This window comes from Malaclemys terrapin, chromosome 5 (assembly GCF_027887155.1).
Source record: "Malaclemys terrapin pileata isolate rMalTer1 chromosome 5, rMalTer1.hap1, whole genome shotgun sequence".
NCBI classification, from domain to species: domain Eukaryota; kingdom Metazoa; phylum Chordata; order Testudines; family Emydidae; genus Malaclemys; species Malaclemys terrapin.
This window is the reverse complement of record NC_071509.1, coordinates 102142657-102167448: the sequence shown is the minus strand read 5'-3', so window position 1 is coordinate 102167448 and position 24792 is coordinate 102142657. Positions and strand designations below refer to the sequence as shown.

The 24792-nt window shown below is 40.1% G+C and overlaps 1 protein-coding gene across 8 annotated transcripts in view; it reads left to right on the top strand.

Annotated features, from left to right (window-relative positions):
• PDE5A (phosphodiesterase 5A) overlaps positions 1-24792 on the top strand; it is a 99118-nt gene that overhangs the window by 10913 nt on the left and 63413 nt on the right. For 7 of the 8 annotated variants that reach the window (XM_054030697.1, XM_054030694.1, XM_054030693.1 and 4 more), the window contains exons 2-3: positions 9371-9959; positions 12369-12458. In XM_054030697.1, coding sequence (XP_053886672.1) covers positions 9371-9959; positions 12369-12458 — 679 coding nt within the window. Of the gene's footprint in view, positions 1-6392; positions 6458-9370; positions 9960-12368; positions 12459-24792 lie in introns of those variants that run through there. The other variant, XM_054030699.1, reaches the window with a different exon arrangement.

Sequence of the window (24792 nt, the reverse complement as noted above, 5' to 3'; positions counted from 1 at the left end):
AGGCAGTAGAAAATCAGGCTCCGTGTGCCTCTTCTAATAAACAGTGGTCGTTCAGTAGGTAGGTACAAATTTATCATAGACTTACAAATGTTAAGTATGTGAGTACATTTGGCTGATTAATGAGCAGGTTAGGAAGGCTATTCCATCTTGGTCTTTGCTTGTATAAATGCGTTTACATTTGATTTTACAGTATTTCTAACTCCAAATGTTCAAAAATTATGAGTCAGGTTCCACACAATCCGAGACTGGATTAAAAATCATGAGTTTTTAACATAATAATAAATGGGTTTTTTTAGTTGCCTTCTAGTTTCTGAGCCTTTAGGGTGCACTCAAATCACATTTTCAAGCTTTCTTTGCAACCAGGAGGGATAGAAGCTTATTTTTGTTAATGAAAGCAGAGGTTTTCAGGTAATTGCTTATCTCCAGAGCTAAGGCTTAAAGAAAAACACCAAATATCGCAAGTCTCATGCTGAAATCACAAGAGTCGGGAACACTGATTTTAATCCAGAGATGCTCATGGAGTCTTCTTATACAACTATTTATTTAATAATCACCTGTTTATTTCTTCAGGGGATATTTTTGGCCATTTCCATGATTTTTTTTCCCCTCTAAAAAATTTCCCTTTCCTCTTTCAATCAAGAGAATGATTAGATGTTGGCTTCTTATGTTGTCTCTTATTCAAACAGCTTGCAGCGTGAATTTGCTGACATGCCTCTTGAAAAGTATGATTTCATGTATTGTACAAAGTTTCCCCGCCCATATTTTAATATTATCTGTGGAAGCTCAGCATATTAAGTGCTATAAAGAAGTCCTTGTTAAAATCAGATATATATGATAATATATTAATCATTCTTCCTGTTGATGTAGTTTTTCATATGAAAATATCATTTCATAAGCCATTTGGGTGAGACCAGATCTCTTTTTCAAAGAGAAATTATGATGACACTGTAATGAAGACAGATAATTGAGAATACTTATTAATATATTAAATAAACCCCGAATTTACTTCCTAATATTTTTTTTAAATAATTAACCATAACCCTCTCTTTCACAGCAATTGTGGAATCATTTAGTGGTCATTCTATTGCATTTTATTATCTGACATCATTTTCTAGTTATCAGACTTGTTTAATATTCATGGGTGCTTTGTAATAGATGTTGATATACACAATAATAGTTATTATTATTATTTCACCCAAAAGTGTGCTAGGCTCTTCACAGAAGAAGTGGAAACACGTGGGATGAAATTCTGAACTCAATGGGAACACTCCCATTGACTTTAATGGGGCCAGCATTTCATCCAAGTTACCTACCCAAAAGAGCATGCAGTCTAAGGCCCTGATTCTGCAAAAGATTTACAATTGTGCTTAACTGTATGGACTGTTAGTCCCATTGACCTTGACAGGATTATCTCACAGTGTGTGAATAATAAGCACATGTGTAAATCTTTGTAAGATCAGGACCAAAATACTGCAATTGGGAGCCCAGATAAAGATCAGATTCTGCTTTCAGTTATCATAGAATATTGGGGTTGGAAGGGACATCACGAGTCCAACCCCCAACTAAATCCCCAAATAAGGATTGAACTCATAATCCTGGGATTAGCAGGCCAATGCTCAAACCACTGAGCTATCCCTCCCCTCCAAACAGAAGGCTTCTAGCAGAGCAGGGAATTGAACTCAGATCTTCTGCCATAACCACTGGACTATCCTTCTGCACTATGGTGTGATTAAGAGCAGAAATTGGTCCAGCAGTTCTGTTAGATCATTTTAACCAACCACTGCCCTGAGGGAAAAAATATTCTCTCATATATGATCCTGAAATCCATACTGATGTGTAGTCTGCAGTAACATCACTCCTTTTCCTGGACAAGTATTTACTACATAGAATCACCACATTTTAAATCTATCCTCATTCAGTGAATCAGTTTTTAACACCACATCTGTGTACTTGTTAGTCCCAGTCAAGACTTCAAGTCATATGTCAGTGCTCAAATCTTCACAAGGGAAGACAAATATGCTTCTTTTTCAGGTTATGGCTTACCGTAATATCTATTGTTTTGAAGTATAGTTGAAATAAAAGACTTTAGAGACTAATCAATCCCTTTAGCTTTGCTTTCCCAATCATTTTCAGCAGCCCCTTACTGCTTTGTATTTTACAATGGAAATGGTCTCTTGGTGCTCTCGTATTTGTTCATAAAAATGTTCAAAACATCTTGTTTTCATTCTGATGTGGAACAAAACCATGTTCTGAAACCTCAAAATGTTTTGAGGAACAGAATTCTTGTTTTCCAGCCAACCTTACTTGTAACAGATCACTGACCAACTAACAGGATTCACTGTGCTTCTCAGTCCACTGCACCTTTGTAATTTGGTACACTCATTCTATGGTATGCCAAGTAAAGAAAAAAATCCCAAATTTGAAATATGACCTCTGACTTTTCCATCATAGGCTACCAAAAGATCAGACACTTTTACTGGGTTTCAACTGTTCAGGTGCCCACACGTTATGTGATTTGCAAAAACTATATTAATTTATTCTATGATCTGGTCATATACAGTATGATGCTTCCACTTTAGAAAATCTTTTAGAAAAAAACTTTCACCATAATAGAGGCCGAACTTCAATGTATACCCCAAATTAAGAAACACAGTAAAAGAACTAAAAAAGAGCCACCGTGGCTTAACAACCATGTAAAAAAAGCAGATTTTAAAGACTTCCTTTAAAAAGTGGAAGTCAATTCCTAGTGAAGCAAATAGAAAGGAGCATAAACGCTGCCAAATTAAGTGCAAGAATGTAATAAGAAAGGCCAAAGAGGAGTTTGAAGAACGGCTAGCCAAAAACTCCAAAGGTAATAACAAAATGTTTTTTAAGTACATCAGAAGCAGAAAGCCTGCTAAACAACCAGTGGGGCCCCTTGATGATCGAGATACAAAAGGAGCGCTTAAAGATGATAGATAAAGTAATTGCAGAGAAACTAAATGGATTCTTTGCTTCAGTCTTCACGGCTGAGGATGTTAGGGAGATTCCCAAACCTGAGCCGGCTTTTGTAGGTGACAAATCTGAGGAACTGTCACAGATTGAAGTGTCACTAGAGGAGGTTTTGGAATTAATTGATAAACTTAAACATTAACAAGTCACTGGAACCAGATGGCATTCACCCAAGAGTTCTGAAAGAACTCAGATGTGAAGTTGCGGAACTATTAACTAAGGTTTGTAACCTGTCCTTTAAATCGGCTTCTGTACCCAATGACTGGAAGTTAGCTAATGTAACACCAATATTTAAAAAGGGCTCTAGAGGTGATCCCGGCAATTACAGACCGGTAAGTCTAATGTCGGTACCATGCAAATTAGTCGAAACAATGGTTAAGAATAAAATTGTCAGACACATAGAAAAACATGAACTGTTGAGCAATAGTCAACATGGTTTCTGTAAAGGGAAATCGTGTCTTACTAATCTGTTAGAGTTCTTTGAAGGGGTCAACAAACATGTGGACAAGGGGGATCCAGTGGACATAGTGTACTTAGATTTCCGGAAAGCCTTTGACAAGGTCCCTCACCAAAGGCTCTTACGTAAATTACGCTGTCATGGGATAAAAGGAAAGATCCTTTCATGGATTGAGAACTGGTTAAAAGATAGGGAACAAATGGTAGGAATTAATGGTAAATTCTCAGAATGGAGAGGGGTAACTAGTGGTGTTCCCCAAGGGTCAGTCCTCGGACCAATCCTATTCAACTTATTCATAAATGATCTGGAGAAAGGGGTAAACAGTGAGGTGGCAAAGTTTGCAGATGATACTAAACTGCTCAAGATAGTTAAGACCAAAGCAGACTGTGACGAACTTCAAAAAGCTCTCACAAAACTAAGTGATTGGGCAACAAAATGGCAAATGAAATTTAATGTGAATAAATGTAAAGTAATGCACATTGGAAAAAATAACCCCAACTATACATACAATATGATGTGGGCTAATTTAGCTACAACAAGTCAGGAAAAAGATCTTGGAGTCATCGTGGATAGTTCTCTGAAGATGTCCACACAGTGTGCAGAGGCGGTCAAAAAAGCAAACAGGATGTTAGGAATCATTAAAAAGGGGATAGAGAATAAGACTGAGAATATATTATTGCCCTTATATAAATTGATCGTACGCCCACATCTCGAATACTGCGTATAGATGTGGTCTTCTCATCTCAAAAAAGATATACTGGTACTAGAAAAGGTTCAGAAAAGGGCAACTAAAATGATTAGGGGTTTGGAACGGGTCCCATATGAGGAGAGATTAAAGAGGCTAGGACTCTTCAGCTTGGAAAAGAGGAGACTAAAAGGGAAATCGTGTCTTACTATGATTAGAAGTATATAAAATCATGAGTGATGTGGAGAAAGTGGATAAGGAAAAGTTATTTACTTATTCCCATAATACAAGAACTAGGGGCCACCAAATGAAATTAATAGGCAGCAGGTTTAAAACAAATAAAAGGAAGTTCTTCTTCACACAGCGCACAGTCAACCTGTGGAACTCCTTACCTGAGGAGGTTGTGAAGGCTAGGACTATAAGAGCATTTAAAAGAGAACTGGATAAATTCATGGTGGTTAAGTCCATTAATGGCTATTAGCCAGGATGGGTAAGGAACTGTGTCCCTAGCCTCCGTTTGTCAGAGGATGGAAATGGATGGCAGGAGAGAGATCACTTGATCATTGCCTGTTAGGTCCACTCCCTCTGAGGCACCTGGGATTGGCCACTGTCGGTAGACAAGATACTGGGCTAGATGGACCGGTCTGACCCGGTACGGCCATTCTTATGTTCTTATGATGATCAGCTGAGATTACAAAATTCTGTTTCAGATTTTAGCCAAGAAAATGTCACTACATGTTTATTGGGTACATAAGAAAAATTACTTTAATTTCAGAGATGATGCATGTTTTCATAAGTAAAGGGGTCGGGTGACTGTGTCTTACTGTGTACATACCTTGGGGATCCACTAAAGACAAAGGGCAGACATGTGCTGGCCTTCCTGATGACCCTTCCATTAAAATGATAACTGTAAATAGTGTCACCGCATTTAAAAGTCAGAGCTTGCAAAGGGCAAGCAAATGCACCACAATCACAGACTCTGGTTGCCACATCTGCCTAAAGGATATACTGCACTCAATTTGAGGTAAATACATTTTTTCAAGAATCTTTTTAAACCAGCTCCTCTTTATAATATTATGGACCTTGTTTGGTAATCCTCTTGTATGTAACTCTCGTTCATTATAAGAGTGGAAAAATCATTCAAGAGGAGCTATCTCAAAGCTGAGTTCTGCAACCTGGGAGTTTAGGTGCTTGGTTCCTTGCAGGATTGGGTCTTTGTGCAGTAATTCTGTTCTGAAGATCTCCATGTTATCTATTCCAAGTTTTCATTGCTGTTTCTCAATCCAGTACCCCAAGTTCTCTTTCCAGAATTCTGTTTGTTCTGTCATATCTTCAGTTTCCAAGGAAGTTTCCCACTATAATCAGGCACATTGGCAGTCATTGCTGTACCATCTGTATGGGATAAAGTTCTGTACAAACTGGACCTTGTAATACTGTTACTGAATTACAAAAGCAGGGGTTTTTTTAGAAACAGAGACACTCTATAATGTGCCAACAGCTTTGTACTTCTCCACATTTAGAGGGTGGAGGGAGTGGAAACTAATTAAAATACCAGTATGGATGGTCCATGTGTCCCAAATTTTACACGCCGACGCTGTTGCCCCATTAAGTTCAATGGTACTAATCACGTGAGTAGAATCACACATGTTTGTAGTGTTTGTAAGATCATGACTTTAGTGAGTGACTAGGATCATGCATGTATTGGAAGTTCATTATATATTTGAGAAGTGACATGTGGGTATGCAGTTAAAGACTGTATAAAAATGTATGTGCTCAAGGGGCAAAATTAAGGTAGCATGTTCAACCTAAACTTTGTCTGACTTTTGAGTATTTAACTGTGCAAGCTTCAGTGACAATACTTGGGTGAGTAAGGATCATTCAGGAGAGTAACAGTCTGAACATTTAGGATCTAATCTGGCATGCTGAGACTGATAGGCGTTTTGCCATTACCGTCAATAGGAGCTGGATTGGAGGCTTACTACTTAAGGTTTTTTTGTTTTTGTTTTTACTTCAGTATGACTTCCCCTTATTTGGGGATAAAAATAAATAAAATGGTCAAGCTCAATTTTTTGAAATTTATTATCCAACCAAAGTTGGATGTGAAATGTTTAAATTTATTGGTCAGAATTGCAGCTGGCAAAAAAATGTTGGTTGAAAATTTTCTGTTGAAAAATGGCCTTTTCTTTAAATGAAAATTTTCACAGGTTGAATTTTTCTAATTTTCATTTCCCCCTACTATTTTTCTGTCCATTTTTTGTTTTTTAGTCGTCTTCCTCTGAACCATCTGAGGGATGGCCATGACTGGAGATGGGATATTGGGCAGGGTGAGTGGGCCAGGGTTTGGAGGTTGAATTGCACATTCTCTCTCTCTCAGGTGCTTGGATGGCTGGTTCTTCCTCACATGCTCAGACTCTGATTGTCATATGTGGGGTTGGGAAGGAATTTGCCCCCAGGTCTGATTGACAGTGACTTTTTGTGTGTGTGTGTGGGGGGGGGGGGAGCTGCCTTACATACCCCGGTGCCACAAACTATCATTTGCCAGGATTATCTGGATAGCTCTCACTTAATTCCCTGCCATTTCAGGGGCCTTGGGCATTGGTACACCTCAGTCCCTCTTATGTGCCACTGGGAGGGAATAATAGTCTAGTCGCCTGTGATAGGAAATCAGATGATCTGGTGGTCCCTTGTGTCCTTAAACTCTATGACATGAAAAGGATGAAGTATTTGAGATTAGTGTAGTCATAATTTTCAGCTTTTATGCACTGAAAGCTATGTCATGAGTAATAATTTTCTGCCTTATTCAGCGTCATTTATTTGATCAGAAATATTGCTTTTTTTATAAGACACAAGATATTAGTGACAGGTTTCAGAGTAGCAGCCGTGTTAGTCTGTATCCGCAAAAAGCACAGGAGTACTTGTGGCACTTTAGAGACTAACAAATTTATTTGAGCATAAGCTTTCGTGGGCTACAGCCCACTTCTTCGGATGCATAGAATGGAACATATATTGAGGAGAGATATATATACACATACAGAGAGCATTAAAAGGTGGGAGTTGTCTTACCAACTCTGAGAGGCCAATTAAGGAAGAGGAAAAAAAACAAACAAACCACTTTTGAAGTGATAATCAAGATAGCCCAGTACAGACAGTTTGATAAGAAGTGTGAAAATACTTACAAGGAGCAATAGATTCAATGTTTGTAATGGCTCAGCCATTCCCAGTCCCTATTCAAGCCTAAGTTGATTGTATCTAGTTTGCATATCAATTCCAGCTCAGCAGTTTCTCACTGGAGTCTGTTTTTGAAGCTTTTCTGTTGCAAAATTGCCACCCGCAGGTCTGTCATTGATTGACCAGATAGGTTAAAGTGTTCTCCTACTGGTTTTTAGTGTTATGATTCCTGATGTCAGACTTGTGTCCATTAATTCTTTTGCATAGAGACTGTCCGGTTTGGCCAATGTACATGGCAGAGGGGCATTGCTAGCACATGATGGCATATATCACATTGGTAGATGTGCAGGTGAACGAGCCCCTGATGGTATGGCTGATGTGATTAGGTCCTGTGATGATGTCACTTGAATAGATATGTGGACAGAGTTGGCATCGGGCTTTGTTGCAAGGATAGGTTCCTGGGTCAGTGTTTTTGTTCAGTGATGTGTGGTTGCTGGTGAGTATTTGCTTCAGGTTGGGGGGTTGTCTGTAAGCGAGGACAGGTCTGTCTCCCAAGATCTGTGAGAGTGAGGAATCATCTTTCAGGATAGGTTGTAGATCTTTGATGATGCGCTGGAGAGGTTTTAGTTGGGGGCTGAAGGTGACAGCTAATGGCGTTCTGTTATTTTCTTTGTTGGGCCTGTCTTGTAGGAGGTGACTTCTGGGTACTCGTCTGGCTCTGTCCATCTGTTTTTTCACTTCAGCAGGTGGGTATTGTAGTTTTAAGAATGCTTGATAGATGTCTTAAAACTACAATACCCACCTGCTGAAGTGAAAAAACAGATTGACAGAGCCAGACGAGTACCCAGAAGTCACCTCCTACAAGACAGGCTGCTGTTACTTCATTTCTCCCAAATCAAATATACTGATCCACTGTAACTTGCTGTAGAAAAAGTAGGATAAAATTGAGCAAGAAATGCTTCCCAGTGGTTATTAGGACTGGAATTGCTATTTTCAACAGCCATTGCCTTTTTTGTTTGTTTGTTTGTTTGTTTGTTTAAAAGAAAGACAGTGATATTGCATTGGCAAATTCCCCATAGAAAGAAAGAGAGGAACAAAAGAATAATAAAGGCACCTCAACTTTTCTTCTTTTATGTAGGACAGTCTTATAATATGCATCCGGATATCCTCCAGTCACACAAGCTGAAAATTGTTCCACTTTACTGCAGTTCTGTAACCATATTGGAACCAATCCTGTCTGTGTTCTGTGCACATCTAAAATTCCTGCTGAATGACCTGCCGTGGGAGTGAGTTACCAATGACCCAGGGCTGCGGCGGCAGGAGTGTGCAGGTTGGGGGGGGAGAGAACCCAAGGCTGGGGCAGCAGGGGGGTCCGGTGAGGAGCCCAGGGCTGGGACGGGGGGGCAGCCAAAATTTTTTTTGCTTGGGGTGGCAAAAAACGTAGAGCCGGCCCTGCCTGCGGGTGGCAATTTTGCAACAGAAAAGCTTCAAAAACAGACTCCAGCAAGAAACTGCTGAGCTGGAATTGATATGCAAACTAGATACAATCAATTTAGGTTTGAATAGGGACTGGGAATGGCTGAGCCATTACAAACACTTAATCTATCTCCCCTTGTAAGTATTCTCACACTTCTTATCAAACTGTCTGTACTGGGCTATCTTGATTATCACTTCAAAAGTGTTTTTTTTTCCCTCTTCCTTACTTGGCCTCTCAGAGTTGGTAAGATAACTCCCACCTTTTCATGCTCTCTGTATGTGTATATATATCTCCTCAATATATGTTCCATTCTATGCATCCGAAGAAGTGGGCTGTAGCCCATGAAAGCTTATGCTCAAATAAATTTGTTAGTCTCTAAGGTGCCACAAGTACTCCTGTGCTTTTTGAAGATATTAGTGCTACTCAGTGTTGGCTGGAAATGAACAACACTGAGTTAAAGAGAAGCAGGTGTTTCACTAAATGTATTATTTTATGTAGTATTGTGTAAAAAGGGTTGGTCCCTTTAAATAATTATTATTGCTTGGGGATTGTTAACTCATAGTATTTATTACCTTTCTCTTCTGTTTTGCAGAGAAATGGTCAATGCATGGTTTGCTGAGAGAGTTCATACCATCCCGGTTTGCAAGGAAGGAACCAAAAACCACAGTGAAGATTGCTCTTGTCCTGCTCATCAGACTACCCGAGCTGAGAGCCCCAACCCTGGGACACCAGCAAGGAAAATCTCTGCTTCTGAATTTGACAGGCCTCTAAGGCCCATCATTGTCAAGGACTCCGTCGGAACCGTGAGTTTCCTTTCTGGCTCTGGAAAAAAGGAACAGATGCCTCTGCAATCTACAAGGATTGGGACTGATGCAGGAGATCAGTGCTCAAGACTCTTAGAACTAGTGAAAGATATTTCCACTCACTTAGACGTCACAGCCCTTTGCCACAAAATTTTCCTGCACATCCATGAGCTCATAGCTGCTGACCGTTATTCCCTTTTCCTAGTCTGTGAGGATAGCTCCAATGAGAAGTTTCTTGTCAGCAGGCTGTTCGATGTTGCAGAAGGTTCCACCTTGGAAGAAGCTTCAAACAACTGCATTCGCTTGGAATGGAACAAGGGGATTGTGGGACATGTAGCAGCCTTGGGCCAGCCTTTGAACATCAAGAATGCATATGAGGTAAATATGGTAATTTTGTGTAAGTAAAAAGAGGCCAGATCCTCAGCTAGTGTAATACATGGAGTGCATTGGAGCCAGATTGATTTACACTAACTGAGGATCTGGCCTCAAATATCTCTATATAAAATATATGCACATTTGGCTACATATGATGTTTGAGGAATGGACGTTTGAAAACTAGTGATGGATATTTGAGAGTAAGGGTCAAGATTTCATCCTGGCCTTAATCAGGTTTCTATTTCTCCACCCACAGTTATTTGCATTTCTAATTCAGGTCACTTAGAAATTTATGATTTTGATAGTACCAAGAAATTGGGTATTTAAAGTGACTAAATTATGGGGGCAAATAATTGTTTGCATTTTTAAAAATAAACATAGGCCAACATATGAAAATCTACTTCTAGGAATTGTATAAATGTTAAGGCTGCATAACTCGGCATAATGGGATGAAACTGAGCAAAGGAAAATGTAGGCTGAATATCAGGAAAAAACCCTGATAATAAGATACATTGGGCTGTGGAAAAGTCTCCCAACTGAAGTGGTAGAACCCCTATTACTTGAATGATTTAAGCCTAGACTGGACAACCTGGAGAATATCCTATAAGAAACAACCCTGCTTGATAGATAAAGCGGGTTTTGTGCATTCAAAGTTAGGGATAAGGGAAGAGAAGGGATCCCAAGTGGAACAAACACTGGAATTTTGACTTGCAAATTACCACTTCTAGTTAGTCATCACTTCCTCCTCCTGAGTGGATTTTTTGAGGATGTGTGATATTGCCAAACAATGTTTTCCAGCAACAATACATATAAGGGTGATATAATCTGCTTTAATGGTCATTGTTCATGAAGACTCTGATAAGTATTTTCTGGATTTGTGCCTAAGTATATATTTCTCTTTAAGCACGTGAGATCAGTGGGAGTATTCAAGTGCTTAAAGCTAAGTACATAGCTTTCCTGGATCAGGGTCATTGTACTGAGCTTGAAATCAAATATTGGTGAATTAATAATCTTCCTTTTAAGATCATTTTGCTGCATTTTAGTGAGATGATTAAATAAAATCAGTGTTCCAGAATGATACACCATTTAAACAAACAAACAAAAAAACAACAACCCCAAAACCAAACTCAAAATGAAAAGGAAAGAAAATGAATCTCATTGCACAATTTATACCTGGAATTTTTTGACTGTCTGTGCTAATTCTCATTGCATTTTATGTAAATACAAGGGGAATGATTTTTTTACTCATGGTACATAGTTGCAGACGTATACCACTTTAACATAATTATGTTACCAAATGTGAAATTAGGATTAAGGCTGGGATTCAAAGGAGCCTCTTATGCTCCTTTGAAAGTCCCAGCCTAGATGACTATAACTTTGGTTATAGCAAAAATGTTATATTGCCAGTGGAGTCATTTTCAGTGTTTCCATCTTTTTGCAGTAATAATAGGGATTTTATACATACACAATACATATCAGACTTTATATAGGGTGTTTCTTTTTCTTCTGGCCACCTGCCCTATGCCTCACAGTCAAGACCATTCTTCCTGTACAAGCACTAGCTTACCTCAAAGTTGTGGTGGCAGAGGAGCCCAGAACCAAAAGCTCTTTCTTTTAAGTTCCTATCCTAGTATGTATTCCTACAAATGTCATAATGCTTAAAGTTTGCCAGCTCCCTATTGGGCTGATTGCACTGAATGACTCAAATTGGTGGTGAGAATTTATTCTGATTGTCAATGACTATTTTTAGGTACATTACGAATAAGTCTTGCAGGAGCAACAGTCAGTTTTAGAAAATGGTTATTTTTGCATTAAAGCTGCTTTCTGAAGCTCATGGGCTTGACTTTTCAGTGAGAATGGGAGAGAGATTTAGAAAAGCTTGGGAGCTTGTCAGCCTCCTCCTGCAAACACTTTTCAACACTGAAAAGGAAAAAAAGTTCATTTCCGATGTTTTTGGTGTATATTCCATAAAAGCCCATTCTCTGACTTTTTTCTCAGATGGGCTGTTATTCATTTTAACCCCCAAATGGAAATCCTAATCCTATTAATAAGATTTAGCCACGCCTGCCAATCTTTTGGAAATTTCCTCTGAGAACAAAAGATGTACTAAAAATGGTTATGCATGAATATCTAGCCTGGACAAACAGCTGTTCCTAAGCTTACTGCATTTTCTGACACTTGTATTTATCCACAAGTGTTTATATTCCTCATAAGCAGTTTGTTTTGTACAGTATTGCTAGAAATTCACTCGGTCAGTAATAACTTATATTTACATAGCCATTGTCTCATAATGGAAACATTGTGACACTGGGTAACAGTTAAGACAAATGCTATAATTCCTCTATGGCCCTATAAACTGGAGAATTCAACAAGACATTCTTTAGTACTTAATTCCACTTTTTCCCCCATCAGGATCCCCGATTCAATGCAGAAGTTGACCAAATCACAGGATACAAGACTCAGAGTATTCTTTGTATGCCAATAAAGAACCACAGGGAAGAGGTAAGTTGCAGTACCTGGATCATCTTATACAGTAGCATTTGTAGCTCTGTTAATTCCTTTAAACACTTATCTCACAGTAGAAAAAAAACTTTTTTTAAAATGTCCTGTCTGCATATCATTCCATGGAGTAAAATTTTATCTTTTCTACTTTATTTTATGTTAACCAGAGTTGTTGAGAAGAGCTTACGCACAATTTTTGTTTTTTTTAAACAATGTTGTTTCTATTTCCAGTTACGAAAAGGATTCTGCATTTGTTATACACCTAAAACTCCCAGTTCACTTCAGTAAAATCAATAGGAGTTTTGTGTGTGGAAGAAATGCAGGAACAAGTTGTAAAATAAATGAGATTCTTTCAAACTATAGCTGCTTATCATGTATGTGCTACTATTTTTAAACATGTAAAATACATGCCAGTTGTGCCCAAATAACTTCAGGCCTAATTACAGTCCCACTGATTGTCATGTAATAAGCCATGAGAAGGGACTTTTTCCTGCAGAAACATGTGATTATCTTATTTTGAATGAAAGATGATCTTCCTTTTCTCTCTTTTCTGAATCAAAGATATCCCTCAAATGTTGTCTTACTGTGGCTTTTCACAATGCATATAAATCTTATCTTTAGATGATACTTTTCAGTTTTTACCACTATGTAAAATGGTGACCATAACATTCTACCAAACACCTCACAAGTTTAAGATATCGAGCGGGGGCTCCCTTTCATAGACCCAGGGCAACATTTTCAAAATTATGTACCTGAAGTTAGCCACCTGTATCCACATTTTAAGTACCTACATAAAAATGGCATGATTCAGAGAATCTGAGCACCCACAGCTCACATTACCCTTAATTGATTTACACTGGAGTGCATGTGATCAGAATCAGGTCTTCAGTTTCTCTGCACAGCTCTCCCCTCCAGTCTTGTGTCACTTCTCACAGCAATACTCCTTTAAGGTCTGATCCTGCTACAACTAGAGTCAAAGGAGTTTTGTCATGGACTTCAAAGCATAAATAAAGTAGGTCTCTATTGGGTGGCAACAGCTAAAACACTATCAAGAGGAAATTAGAAAATGAGAAATTAAGTGAGGAGTGACAGAGTGATCCTGGTTTCCTTCTCACACTGGTGTAATTCAGGAGTGACTCCAACTAAGCCAATGCAATTACACTCGTGTAAAATTAGTGTAAGTGAACAGAAAATCAGGCTCATTGTGTTTTTATGTATTGCCAATAACTGAAAGAGCTTCTTGAAGCTGGAAGGAATAAGATTCAATTTCTCAGGATGTTGGCACAGCATAGGCTAACCAAGGAGTGCCCCAGAAATTTTCAGACAGGGATTTGCTGTCCACTAAATCTTCCTTTTTCAGCAGAGTTCACAGTGTGTGTCTAATTAGTTCACTCTGTTAAAAATTGCTCACAAAACTGATTTGAAAATACCCTTTTCCCTTCTTTCTAACCCTTTCACTCTCCCAGTCCTGTTGTGTAAGACACCAATCTCTCATATTTAACCCCAATTCTCATTTTTACCTTGATTTATCTCATTCATTTGGGTCTGATGGTCCTGGTTGACCCAATGATTAAATGTGGGATCTCCTACATCGGACTTCTGTTTCAAAGTGTTGTTTCACTGCTCCAGGTCTCATAAGGAAAGTGTTTCAAATTTACAACCTGCCACCTCACACTGAACATGAACATGATCACTGTTCTCCCAGTCAGACATTGCTCCCACTTCAAAGTTCCTCCGCATGTTAATTGGCAGTAGCTGCAACTGGCCATTAGCCAATCAGTGAGCAAGCAGAATGTTGTGTGCAGTGACTTCTGGCTGGGAGAGTGGCGCTTGAGGTATGATTGATGCAAGATGGAGGGTCTATGTTTTGTCCAGGTCACATGTTTTATTTATGTGCATTGGAAAAAAACACAAGAATACCAAAAGCCAAGAACTTGGAATCATAAATTCATGACAAAATTCAGCTGGCCACAATACATGGGTGCTTACTTCTTACTCTGGTCATACATATGAGAGAATTAAGTATAAGTATTCTCTGCTCATATATACCAGCACTGACTTGTTGGGCTGAATGAACCTGTAACTGGCAATTTGCAGATCCTGAAAAAAATCTTAGCTGGGTTTCCCCTCAAAGCACAACAGGGGTTCTAGATGAAATGAAGCAGGCACCTCTTTATTATGAAAATAGAAAACAAACTGACAGATTAACAAATTGGTGAAGGCTAAAGGAGAAGGGGGGGAAATGAAGTGTTACTCCTATATGCTGTAAACTGGAAGAACTATGGAATTTCTCTTAGGGGACTCTTTTGTTATTTTAAAGTCTTTTACCAGAAGGTTCTCATAACCCTCACTGTAATGCTCTGCTGACACTTTTCTGGAATGAGATTTAATTCCATGAATCAACCCCTCAATTACCATCTGCTTTCAGCTGGTTTTTCTACTAAAAGCATCTCCCACCCCAAACAAAGAAACCACCGTGTTTCCTCCATGCCTCCCCAACCTAAAAAACAAAAAACAGACCAAGCCTTTGTAATGATATTGTATCTAGCACGGGGTGGACAAACTTTTTGGCCTGAGGGCCACATTGGGGTGCGAAACTGTATGGAGGGCCAGGCAGTGAAGACTGTGCCCTCCAAACAGCCTGGCCCCGCCCCCTATCCGACCCCTCCCACTTTCCGCCCCCTGACTGCCCCCCTCAAAACCCTCCACCCATCCAACCCCCCTGTTCTTTGTCCCCTGACTGCCCCCTCCTGGGAACCCTGCCCATAACCGCCCTCCAGGACGGCACCCCCTATCCAACCCCCCTTGCTCCCTATCCCCTGACTGCCCCGACTCCTATCCACACCCCTACCCCCTGACAGGCCCCCCGGGACCCCACCCCCATCCAATCCCCCCTGTTCCCCATCCCCTGCCCCCCCCGACTCTCTGCCCCATCCAACTGCCCCCTGGCTGCCCCCCAGGACCCTCTGCCCCATATCCAACCCCCCCAGCCCTGGCCCCCTTACCATGCAGCTCAGAGCAGCATGTCTGGAGCCGCGCCTCCCGGCCGGAGCCAATCACACTGCTGTGCTGCCCTGCATGAGCGCGCCTCCCAGAGCGCTGCCCGCGCGGTGGCATGGCTACGGGGAAGGGGGGACAGCAGGGGAGGGGTTAGGGGCTAGCTTCCCGGCCAGGAGCTGGGCAGGACGGTCTCGCGGGCTGGATGTGACCCGCGGGCCATAGTTTGCCCATCTCTGATCTGTCAGCTAAGGAAAACTGCTTTAGTGCAAGATTTCACTAGTCACAGTCCAAATATGTAGCCAAATATGTCTCTGAGACACATCTGAAAATAAATACTTAGAAAGAGAAGCAGGTCTTTTCTACCTTGAAATTTGGCCCCCGGAAAATACGTATGATACATTTGTTGTTTGTTTTATATTATTGGTATGTTTAAAGCAAAAAGTTAGTGTTTGATCTGCAGAAATATGAATATCAAACTGCTAGGCCAGATAGGGAATGAAGATTTTTCCGGTAGAAATGAAAAGTAGGCTCAGATTAGTCTAAACTTCCATGTGGAGCCTGAGCTGAGGAGCCTACTTAAAAATAACACAAGATGAGAAATAAGCTCTTCAAGAAGCAGATCCCATGGAGAAGGACTAATGAAGGACTGTAGTGGTCTTACCAACAAAAAGCACCATATGCAAGAGCAAGAACCTCAGTACTTCATAGACACACAAAGAATGGAAGTAGCTCTGTTAATAACAAAAAGTAAACTTTTATAAAGCTTTTTTTCTACTTATTAATTATAGCTGAAAGAGCCAATAGAAACTAGGCCTATCAGGCTCAGGACTGGAAAACACTGCTGTATGTACTCTTCAGGCTCAGAGCAATGGGAGATTTACATAGTGCTAGCTCTGTTTGTGACAAGCTCCTATTTTCCCCATGAAGAATTACAGATGCAAGCTGGCCAATCTTTGAGTTGGACTTGAAGGGTTTTGAAGCAAGTTCTGATATCTGCAAGCCACTCCTGCACAATCGCTGGTAACTAAATGGAGCCTCTGTCCCATCCTACAGAACAACCATTGCCACATAGTTTGCTTTGGCATTCCAGAATATGCCATCTGATGTTTATAACTATTCAGAAAAATCAAGAGAGAAGAAAGATGAGAAACCTCACTTTTACGCTACAAAGGGAAAAACAAACAAACTTGCCATGAGTGAAACCATTTCAAACTATATCTATGTTTAAAACTGTCATACAGTGACTGCAAAGCCATTTGAAACATGCCATTTGGTTCCTTCTGGGTTTTTTCTTCTGGCAATTCTCTAATGACAATAGATAACTCCATAACCTGATACCCTCTTAGTTTATGAAATCAGCCACACTTACTATGAAATGTAAGAGAAAACACACACAACTCTAAAATTGACTGAATTCTTATTATCAATGGTACCGTGACCACTAGTAAAAAGTTGGTATTAGCCAGCTGTTACCATATAATTACCATGGTTATTTCTTGTTTTATTTATAAGGGGAAACTGTGGTGTCTGTTGGCCACAACTGTAGCTGTAGATCAGGGGTGGCACGTGTGCCGAAGGCGGCACGCAAGCTGATTTTCAGTGGCACTCGCATTGCTCTGGTCCTGGCCACCGGTCTAGGGGGCTCTGCATTTTAATTTAAATAAGCTGCTTAAACATTTTAAAAACCTTATTTACTTTACATACAACAATAGTTTCGCTATATATTATAGACTTATAGAAAGAGACCTTCTAAAAATGTTAAAATGTATTACTGGCATGCAAAACCTTAAATTAGAGCGAATAAATGAAGACTCGGCACACCACTTCTGAAAGGTTGCCGACCGCTGTTGTAGATCTTGATTATTTCCAGTTCAGTGCTACAGTGCATTTTCAGGAAGCCGGATTGTTAAAAGTACCTTCCTTCTACTGAGACGATAGCTCGTTCATTTTGGTTAGGAGAGCCATAACACAGCCTTCCAACATTCTTAATGCACCAAGAGTACTCCTCACTGTAGGAGAGACGCCTACACCTATATTCCCAGGGCTTAAATTCTTATAGAGTATTTTCCAGCGCCCCCCACACCCCGTCCAACATGCTATAAAAACTCCAGGGGGTTGAAAATATTTACCGGAGCTCTGCTCCGGTCAGCTCCAGATGAATTTAAGCCCTCTGTATTCCTCTGTACATGTGCTGTTCCAGATCAGCCATGATCCAGCAAATAACTTAAACACATGCTTAACTTTGAAGCCAATAAGACTACTCACGTGCTTATAGTTCAGGATATGTTTAAGTTGTTTGTTAGACTGAGGGTCTGATGCTCAGCTTTATGCTCAGCAACCTTTAAGCAGTAACTTTCTCTGCAAGTTTATTTCAGTGGGAGTACACTACCCAACATGAGTAAGGATGGCAGAATCAGACTCTTAATGTTCTGTCCCAGGAGTGGGAGTATGGGATAACTGCACATTTCATATGTGACCTTGGACCAAGTCACTTCTCCTTTTTGATCCTCAGCTGTAAAATGGGTATAATAACACTTCTTTACTTCAGAAGGGTGTTCTAAGTTATTTAATTTATTAATATTTGTAAAGTGTTTTGACAGCTTCAGATCAAAGGCATCGTATGTATTATACGTGCAAAGTATCACTTATCACAAGCTAACTGCAGTGAACAGGCAAGCTAATACCTTGTAGCCTGAGATTTCATGATTTATCAGCAAGAGAGAACAGCAGCAGGAGCCCTGGGATGGTGGCAGCCCAGAACCTTGATCTCTACTGACTGCATAGACTGAGTCTCAGAAGATTTTTTCCATCCCTGAGGTATACCTTTGGTCCTCTAAAATGACTCATAGATGCCTAAGAACACAGGAGTGTCACTGATTTAGCCTCAGGCACCTTTATGCTTGAAGTGAGTGGGTTCCAATCGCATTTGGTTTTGGATGGATTCATAGATCTGAAAATGGACTACAGAAATTGCTGTAAATCATCATCTCCACTTCTGAGCACTTCTCCATCTAATTTTTCAGACTTGTATATGACCATTATAAAACCATTCCTTTCAGAAACATCCTGTAGAACTGCATAGTAAATTATTTTTGTGTGTGAAATTTTGTGGATAGAATTCTAAGTTAAATTCATGGTTGGTTTAGAAAGGAGATCATTCTCTATTAAATTCTATAGACTGTCTACAGTAGCTTCTATAAAATCCTATTTTGGTTTCATCCTTATTAACTGTATATAGGATTTTCCCATATGGGAGTTTTGAGCTGAATTAACTCCAAGCCCTGAGCAGGAGTACATGAGATTCAACTTCCTGCTGGCCTGCTAGGTGAATGTTTCATTCTGGAAAAGATCACTACAGTTGTTTGGTTTAATTTTGTTTTTATTTTTGCCTGCTCTTCTGTCACTAGGAAGCGCTTTGCTACAAATCAGGGGTGCTATGCTTTTTATAACAGCTTTTTTGTTATTTGTTTGTTGCTGTCTTGCTGACTTTTATTTTTATAAGGCTTAGCCAAGGGCGTTAATGACAATCAACCTGGGAAGGTGGTTCTTACCTCCTTCCCACAACGTAGACATAGTTGAATTATGCTTATGCCCTGATGTTGATGTTGCCTAATGAGCACCTGTACATCTTGGCACTCCAACAGTTAGCTAAGGCACATTATGGTGAAGAGCATTAGAAATGAAAGTGTTGTTAGTTAAAAGCTAGAGTCTGTAAGTAAATATCTGAGCAGGACTGCATACTTTTGTAGCCATTAATCACGCTCAGGCTCTGCAGGGATGAGGAAGCAGAATAAGCCTAAAATCACACAGGCCATAATTTCATATCAGTTGCCCCCCCCCCCGCCCTTTTTTTTTTTAAAGCAGATAGTGTTGAATTTCCTCCTTCTGTCACCATTATTTGGTTTAGTGAATCATCTTTCTTCTGGTGCTGGCTTTATTGAATCATTAAATCTTCTCAGGAAGCAAAAGAATGTTCTTAAAGTCAGTGAAAAGGAAGTGACTGTGAAAAAGGGCACTGGCTCTCTTTGAAGTAGCTTTCACAGAATTAGGCCTGAGAGTGGCGTGTACAAAAATGCAGCAAGAAGCCATCCAGATAAAATAAAATTCAGAACACAGCCATCAGCACTGAAGAAATGTCTGCTGTGTTCCATGAAATCCTGAGGGGGTGCACTGCCACTGGTAGGTGTAGAAGTCAGCTATCCATTTCAAACAGTTAGTGACTGTGGTGGCCTCTGACAATTAAGGGAAAGAGAGAGAGAGAATTCCTTTTATAAGTTGAATCAAGCCTTATGAAAGGGAATAGCTGACATTCCTGGAGCCAAAAGCCTTCCATCTATTGAACAATTAGCAACAATAGAAGCTTCCCCACACTGTGCAGCTATGCTTTGGTGGGAGGAAATGAGTATGAAGGGCGGTTATTCCTATTTATTTCTTGATCTCCCTTCTGTGACTGGTGACAAGGGATTTGAATTACTGCCAGTTGTGAAGTTGCATTTGTTTGTGGTGTTGGGTTGTCTCCTATAAACTGGAGAGACGCTACCAAAACATGTAGCCTCTGATCTAATAGGAGTATTTCCATCGACTTTATTGATAGCTGGATCAGAACCTTAGGTCCCCCCTCTCTGACACACTCACTCACTCTCTCTCTCTCGGCCAGCGTCTGATCATAGCTCCTACATACTTCTCTAGTGATGTGTGAAGGGGCTGCAACAGTCTGGGGGATAATTCCCCTTATATAGAAGCTGCATAAGGTTGGCACATGCAGTCCTCTGCTTCCCTCCCTCACCACCACAGCATAAGGGCTGTGCTGGGGCTGAAAAAGGGAATAACTAACACTCAGCATTGCAGCCCATTGGCAACCATAGAGTGGCTGTCATAAATTAGAGGTTTTCTGATGCAGGTAGATTGCTTGTTATTTCAGTCCTTAACGCTCCCTGTGTCTCAGAGTTTCCAGTCCTAAATTCTTCCCTGCCAACTTCTGCCTGTCATTCCCCATCCCTGCTCTTTCTAAACCCCATCTAAACCCTCACTACTGGGGCTCTGGGAATACAAGAAGCATACGGGACGTTTTTGTGGGCACATTACAAGAGTAACAAGAAAATGAAAAATAGCTAACTTGGCTTCTGTTGCTAAACTATTCAGCTTTCAACCCTGTTCACACATCACCTGGTTATTAAAGAATTAAGGAAGGTAAAATATTGGGCCTAAGCAACAAGACATTGTCTAATAAAACATATTTTCTTCTTGTTGCTGATTCTTTTACACCAATGCAGTGTCTTCACCAGCTAAAAAGTGCTTGAATGTCTGTGGATTGTTAATGTTTGCAGCATCCTTCAGGGCTTACAGAGAGCAGTAGAGGAATTCTATAGACCCCAAATATGCTAGGTGCAGTGTGGATTCCACTCTTCTAATACATGCAATTCAAGCAGGCTTTTTTGTGTTCATAGATGCATAGATTTCAAGACCAGAAGGGACCATTGTGATCATCTAGTTGGCCTCTTGTATAACATGGGGCATAGAACTTTCCAAAATAATTTCTAGAGCAGATCTTTTAGCTGTATATCCAGTATCATTGTCACAATCACTTTGGGGCTAGATTTCCTTCAGGTGTAAACTAGCCTAGCTCCTTTTGAAGTCAATGGAGCTAAACCAAATTACACCAGCTGAAGATCTGACCTATTTTCATTTATGATTTGCTTGCAAGAAATTTTTTTGAGGTGTTTTGGTTTTGTACTAAGCTTAGATCTCTCTAAAATACAGATCCTATAATCTTCATGACCTGCGTGCTGTCATATGAAGCACATTTGTCCTAATTACCTAATTACTCCAGAGACTGGAACAGTTTTATATGTCTCTTCCTAATTGCCTGCCTGTAGGAATATTTCCCATAGTTAAATAAGTAGCTTATCCACCTGAATTTTTTTTCTCATTATTGTCACTGGGCCAAATCTCACAGAAATCAGTACAGTTTGTTGGAATTTGTACTGTTGTCAATGAGGTCACAATCCATTTATCTTGTAGAAATGGCAAACACCTCTCAAACATCTTTAAACATTTACAGTGTCACTGAACCAAAAATTGCTAAGGTTTGTCATCCACTTCGAATTTTTATCATCATAAGAAAAGCCATGAATTTCTAACCGTTTTATTCCTTTTTTTTTAAACACCTATTAATGAAGGGCTTTACAGGGATCTAAAAAGAGCACAAGTTCTCTTGGTATGCATCCTTCTCTCAGTAAAAGAGAAATCTGCAGTGCTAATGAGAAGAGACTAAATGGTCCTTTTAGTATATGCTAACATAGTCCTTTTACTGTTTCCTTATGGCTCTTTAAGCACCACAAGCTTTCCTTTCATAGAGGAAAGGTGTTTACACAGGATAAAAGTGCTCACCTTTCGGATGCCTCAGAGAGCCTGTGAGCTCATTAAAATTGTCTTAGCTCCTGTGGTTCAAAGCTAATAAAAATACAAGAAGGCCAGTGGTGTGAATAAAGACCTGAGCATCAGCCAGTGTGCCTGTAGGTTACTGCAAGAGCATGTGAGGGGGCTAGACAATTTACTTACTGTTCAGAGGCTGCAGCTGTACTTAAGGAAAGCTGCACCTCAGTACAGCAGTGTGAATGCTCATAGGATAAGGGGCATCGTTCATTGTGTATAAATAGGGTTGCCAATTTTGGTTGGATATATTCCTAGAGATTTCATCACATGACATAATTTTTATAAAGATTAATCTTTTAATTCCTGGAGAATCCAGGCCAATCCTGGAAGGTTGGCAACCCTGTGTATAAATCATATGCACATTCCTGTTCCCATTGAAGTCAATGGGAGTTTTGCTGTATGGAGAATTGAACCGCATGGTCCTTACAATAAAATCTTTATTTAAAATGGACATTTTTCAGTCTCTAGCTGGTAGTGGCCCATCCAAAACAATGACCTGATTTGTGACACTGATATTTTGGGAAGGCTCATGTGAGAGACTTTAAATTGTCTTCTCTCCCATTAAGAGAAAACTATTTTTCCATCCTCCTTAAGTACTGGCTTAACAGTTATAACTTTAATGAATAACAGTTAAACACAATTCTTCAGACATGTGCACAGCAAAGTTCTTTTGATGTTGTCTGTACTAAAAGCAGGATGGAAAATACCATTGTTTTAACCGTTCACTGGACTTTACACTGCTAGGGTCACAAATAATGCCATGTCTCTGGAGCATGGTCGTGACTCACCGCAAATGTGCCAAAAATTCTGAATTGAATTAAAAACATAATTTCAAATAAACCGCCGTGCTTCTCACTATGTAACTTTTCAGATTCTCATGCTCCTTCTACACTGGTGAGTTACATAGTCATAATTTGCCACCAGTGCAGCTCCACCGCAAGTAGCAATGGAAAGGTAGGGCAAATGTGATCCAGCTGCTTTTAGTGTGTCTCTGAATAGGATTTGACACTGTGATTAAGTTCCTGGATCCTGTCCTACTCTTCAGCTTCCATTCTTGTTAAATTTGCTCTCACTGGTGGAGCTGTATCAATGTTGATTTACAGCTATAAAGTGTTCTTGTATAGCAAAGGCTAGAGCAAATTTTACTTTTGCCAGCCCTTTTAGGTCACAGTTCTTGGTTGGTGTCAATTGGCATAGCTGCCTTGAAGGCAGTGGATCTGTGCCAACTTATACCAGCTAAGGACTCCGATTCCAACCTTATCTATCTAATAGGTGCTCTATGAAAGAGACTGATTTATTGATTACAGTGCCATGTAAAATATGGGGAGGGTAAAAGGGTGTAGGAAAGATACATAGATCTATATTTATATTGTTCATAATAGTAATAAATATAATATGAATCAAAGGACTTTTTTTAAGTGGAATGGCAGAAGCATTAAGTAGAACACCCTTTGGGCTTGATTCTCCTCTCATTTACAGGGTAAATCAGGAGAAAACCACTGAAACCCCACTGTTTGTCTTCAGAACCCATCTTTCCTTCCTATTGGACCCTGCTGTTAAATCACTAAGTTAAACTTATGACACTGCCATCTTTCATGTGGCAAAAGATCGTGAGCTCATCAGCACAATAGTAAATGTAGGTTCAAGAAGAAGCTAAGCTAGTTTGTGGGATGGCGCAGTTTGTCAGCACACAGATAGTTGTAATAATTGCAAGGGGAACACAGATAAATACTGTCCAAGTGAATAATTTCTTTGGACAAATATTCTCTATCTTCACATTTGCTCCTGTGAAAGTCTGTGTTTAAAATCCTTTGTTTTTGTTGGCTTCTGTCACAGACCCCAGTTTCTAAAAAGGATGTCCATGTCCTTCATCTGAAAGGGTGGCTCTAAATTGGTCACAAATTGTGGACTAAGCTTCAGAGCAGCCCTGCAATTTCATTTCTGCCCAGGCAGCAGAATCACACCCTGCAGCAGAGAGGTGGAGTCAGTGCTAAGCAGTGGTCTGATTTCCACCCTCATCTGTGTGCGTAGTTTAGCCAGTTGCTGGCTAGATGGATTTTTGGTGGATAGGAAGAGTTAGAGAACCCATGTGCAGCTTACTGCAGCAGCTGAGAAACAGCTTTATGTGATCAGAGGATACATACAGAATGGGGAACAAATAAAGAGAAGCAAATAAAACCAGAGGGGGAGCCATTACAAAATCCAGGCTGGGTATAGGCAGTAGGCCTGGGCCAGATTAAAACTCAAAGTGAATTGCTAAATTTTAAGGTGGGGATTGTATCTGAGTTTCCTTTGGGTACTAATCCATTTAGTGATTTATAGATTGATAAATGGAATTAAGTTTTTAATTTTCCCTCCCTCAGCCTTTTGAATCCCCATCCTCAGTTTGAAAGTACGTGTGTATGTGGGATGGGGAGACGGGTTCCCGCCCAAGACCAAACAGAAATTTGAGCCTTGATATGTCAATTGCATGTGTAAAAGGTCTCCGTGATTACATTTTGTTACCCTGAAAGTGCAGCTACATTGGAAAATTAGGCCCTCAATCCCTTGGGCATGGTAAGAAATAATAGATCAAATCCTGGCCACTTCAGTGTCTGCTTTGCTGCTAGTCTGTTGGTTCAAAGCAGCCAAAAGCCCAATTTAGCCTCTCTCTGAGAATTCCTCTGGCACAGGCCTCAGGATGGGGGGACAGAAGGTGTCATCCTTCCACCTTTCCCAGCCTCAGACTCACAGCAGAGCTGTGCCAGATTATGGATCTAATCCAACAAGTATCCCATAGAGGCAGATGACGGCAAAACTGAACTACTGTTCCTTTTGTTTTATCCTTCCTTTGAGGTAGTTTGTTCAAGTGGGATATTCCTGCATTGACCCATATGGTGAGAAATACATCATGCAGTTT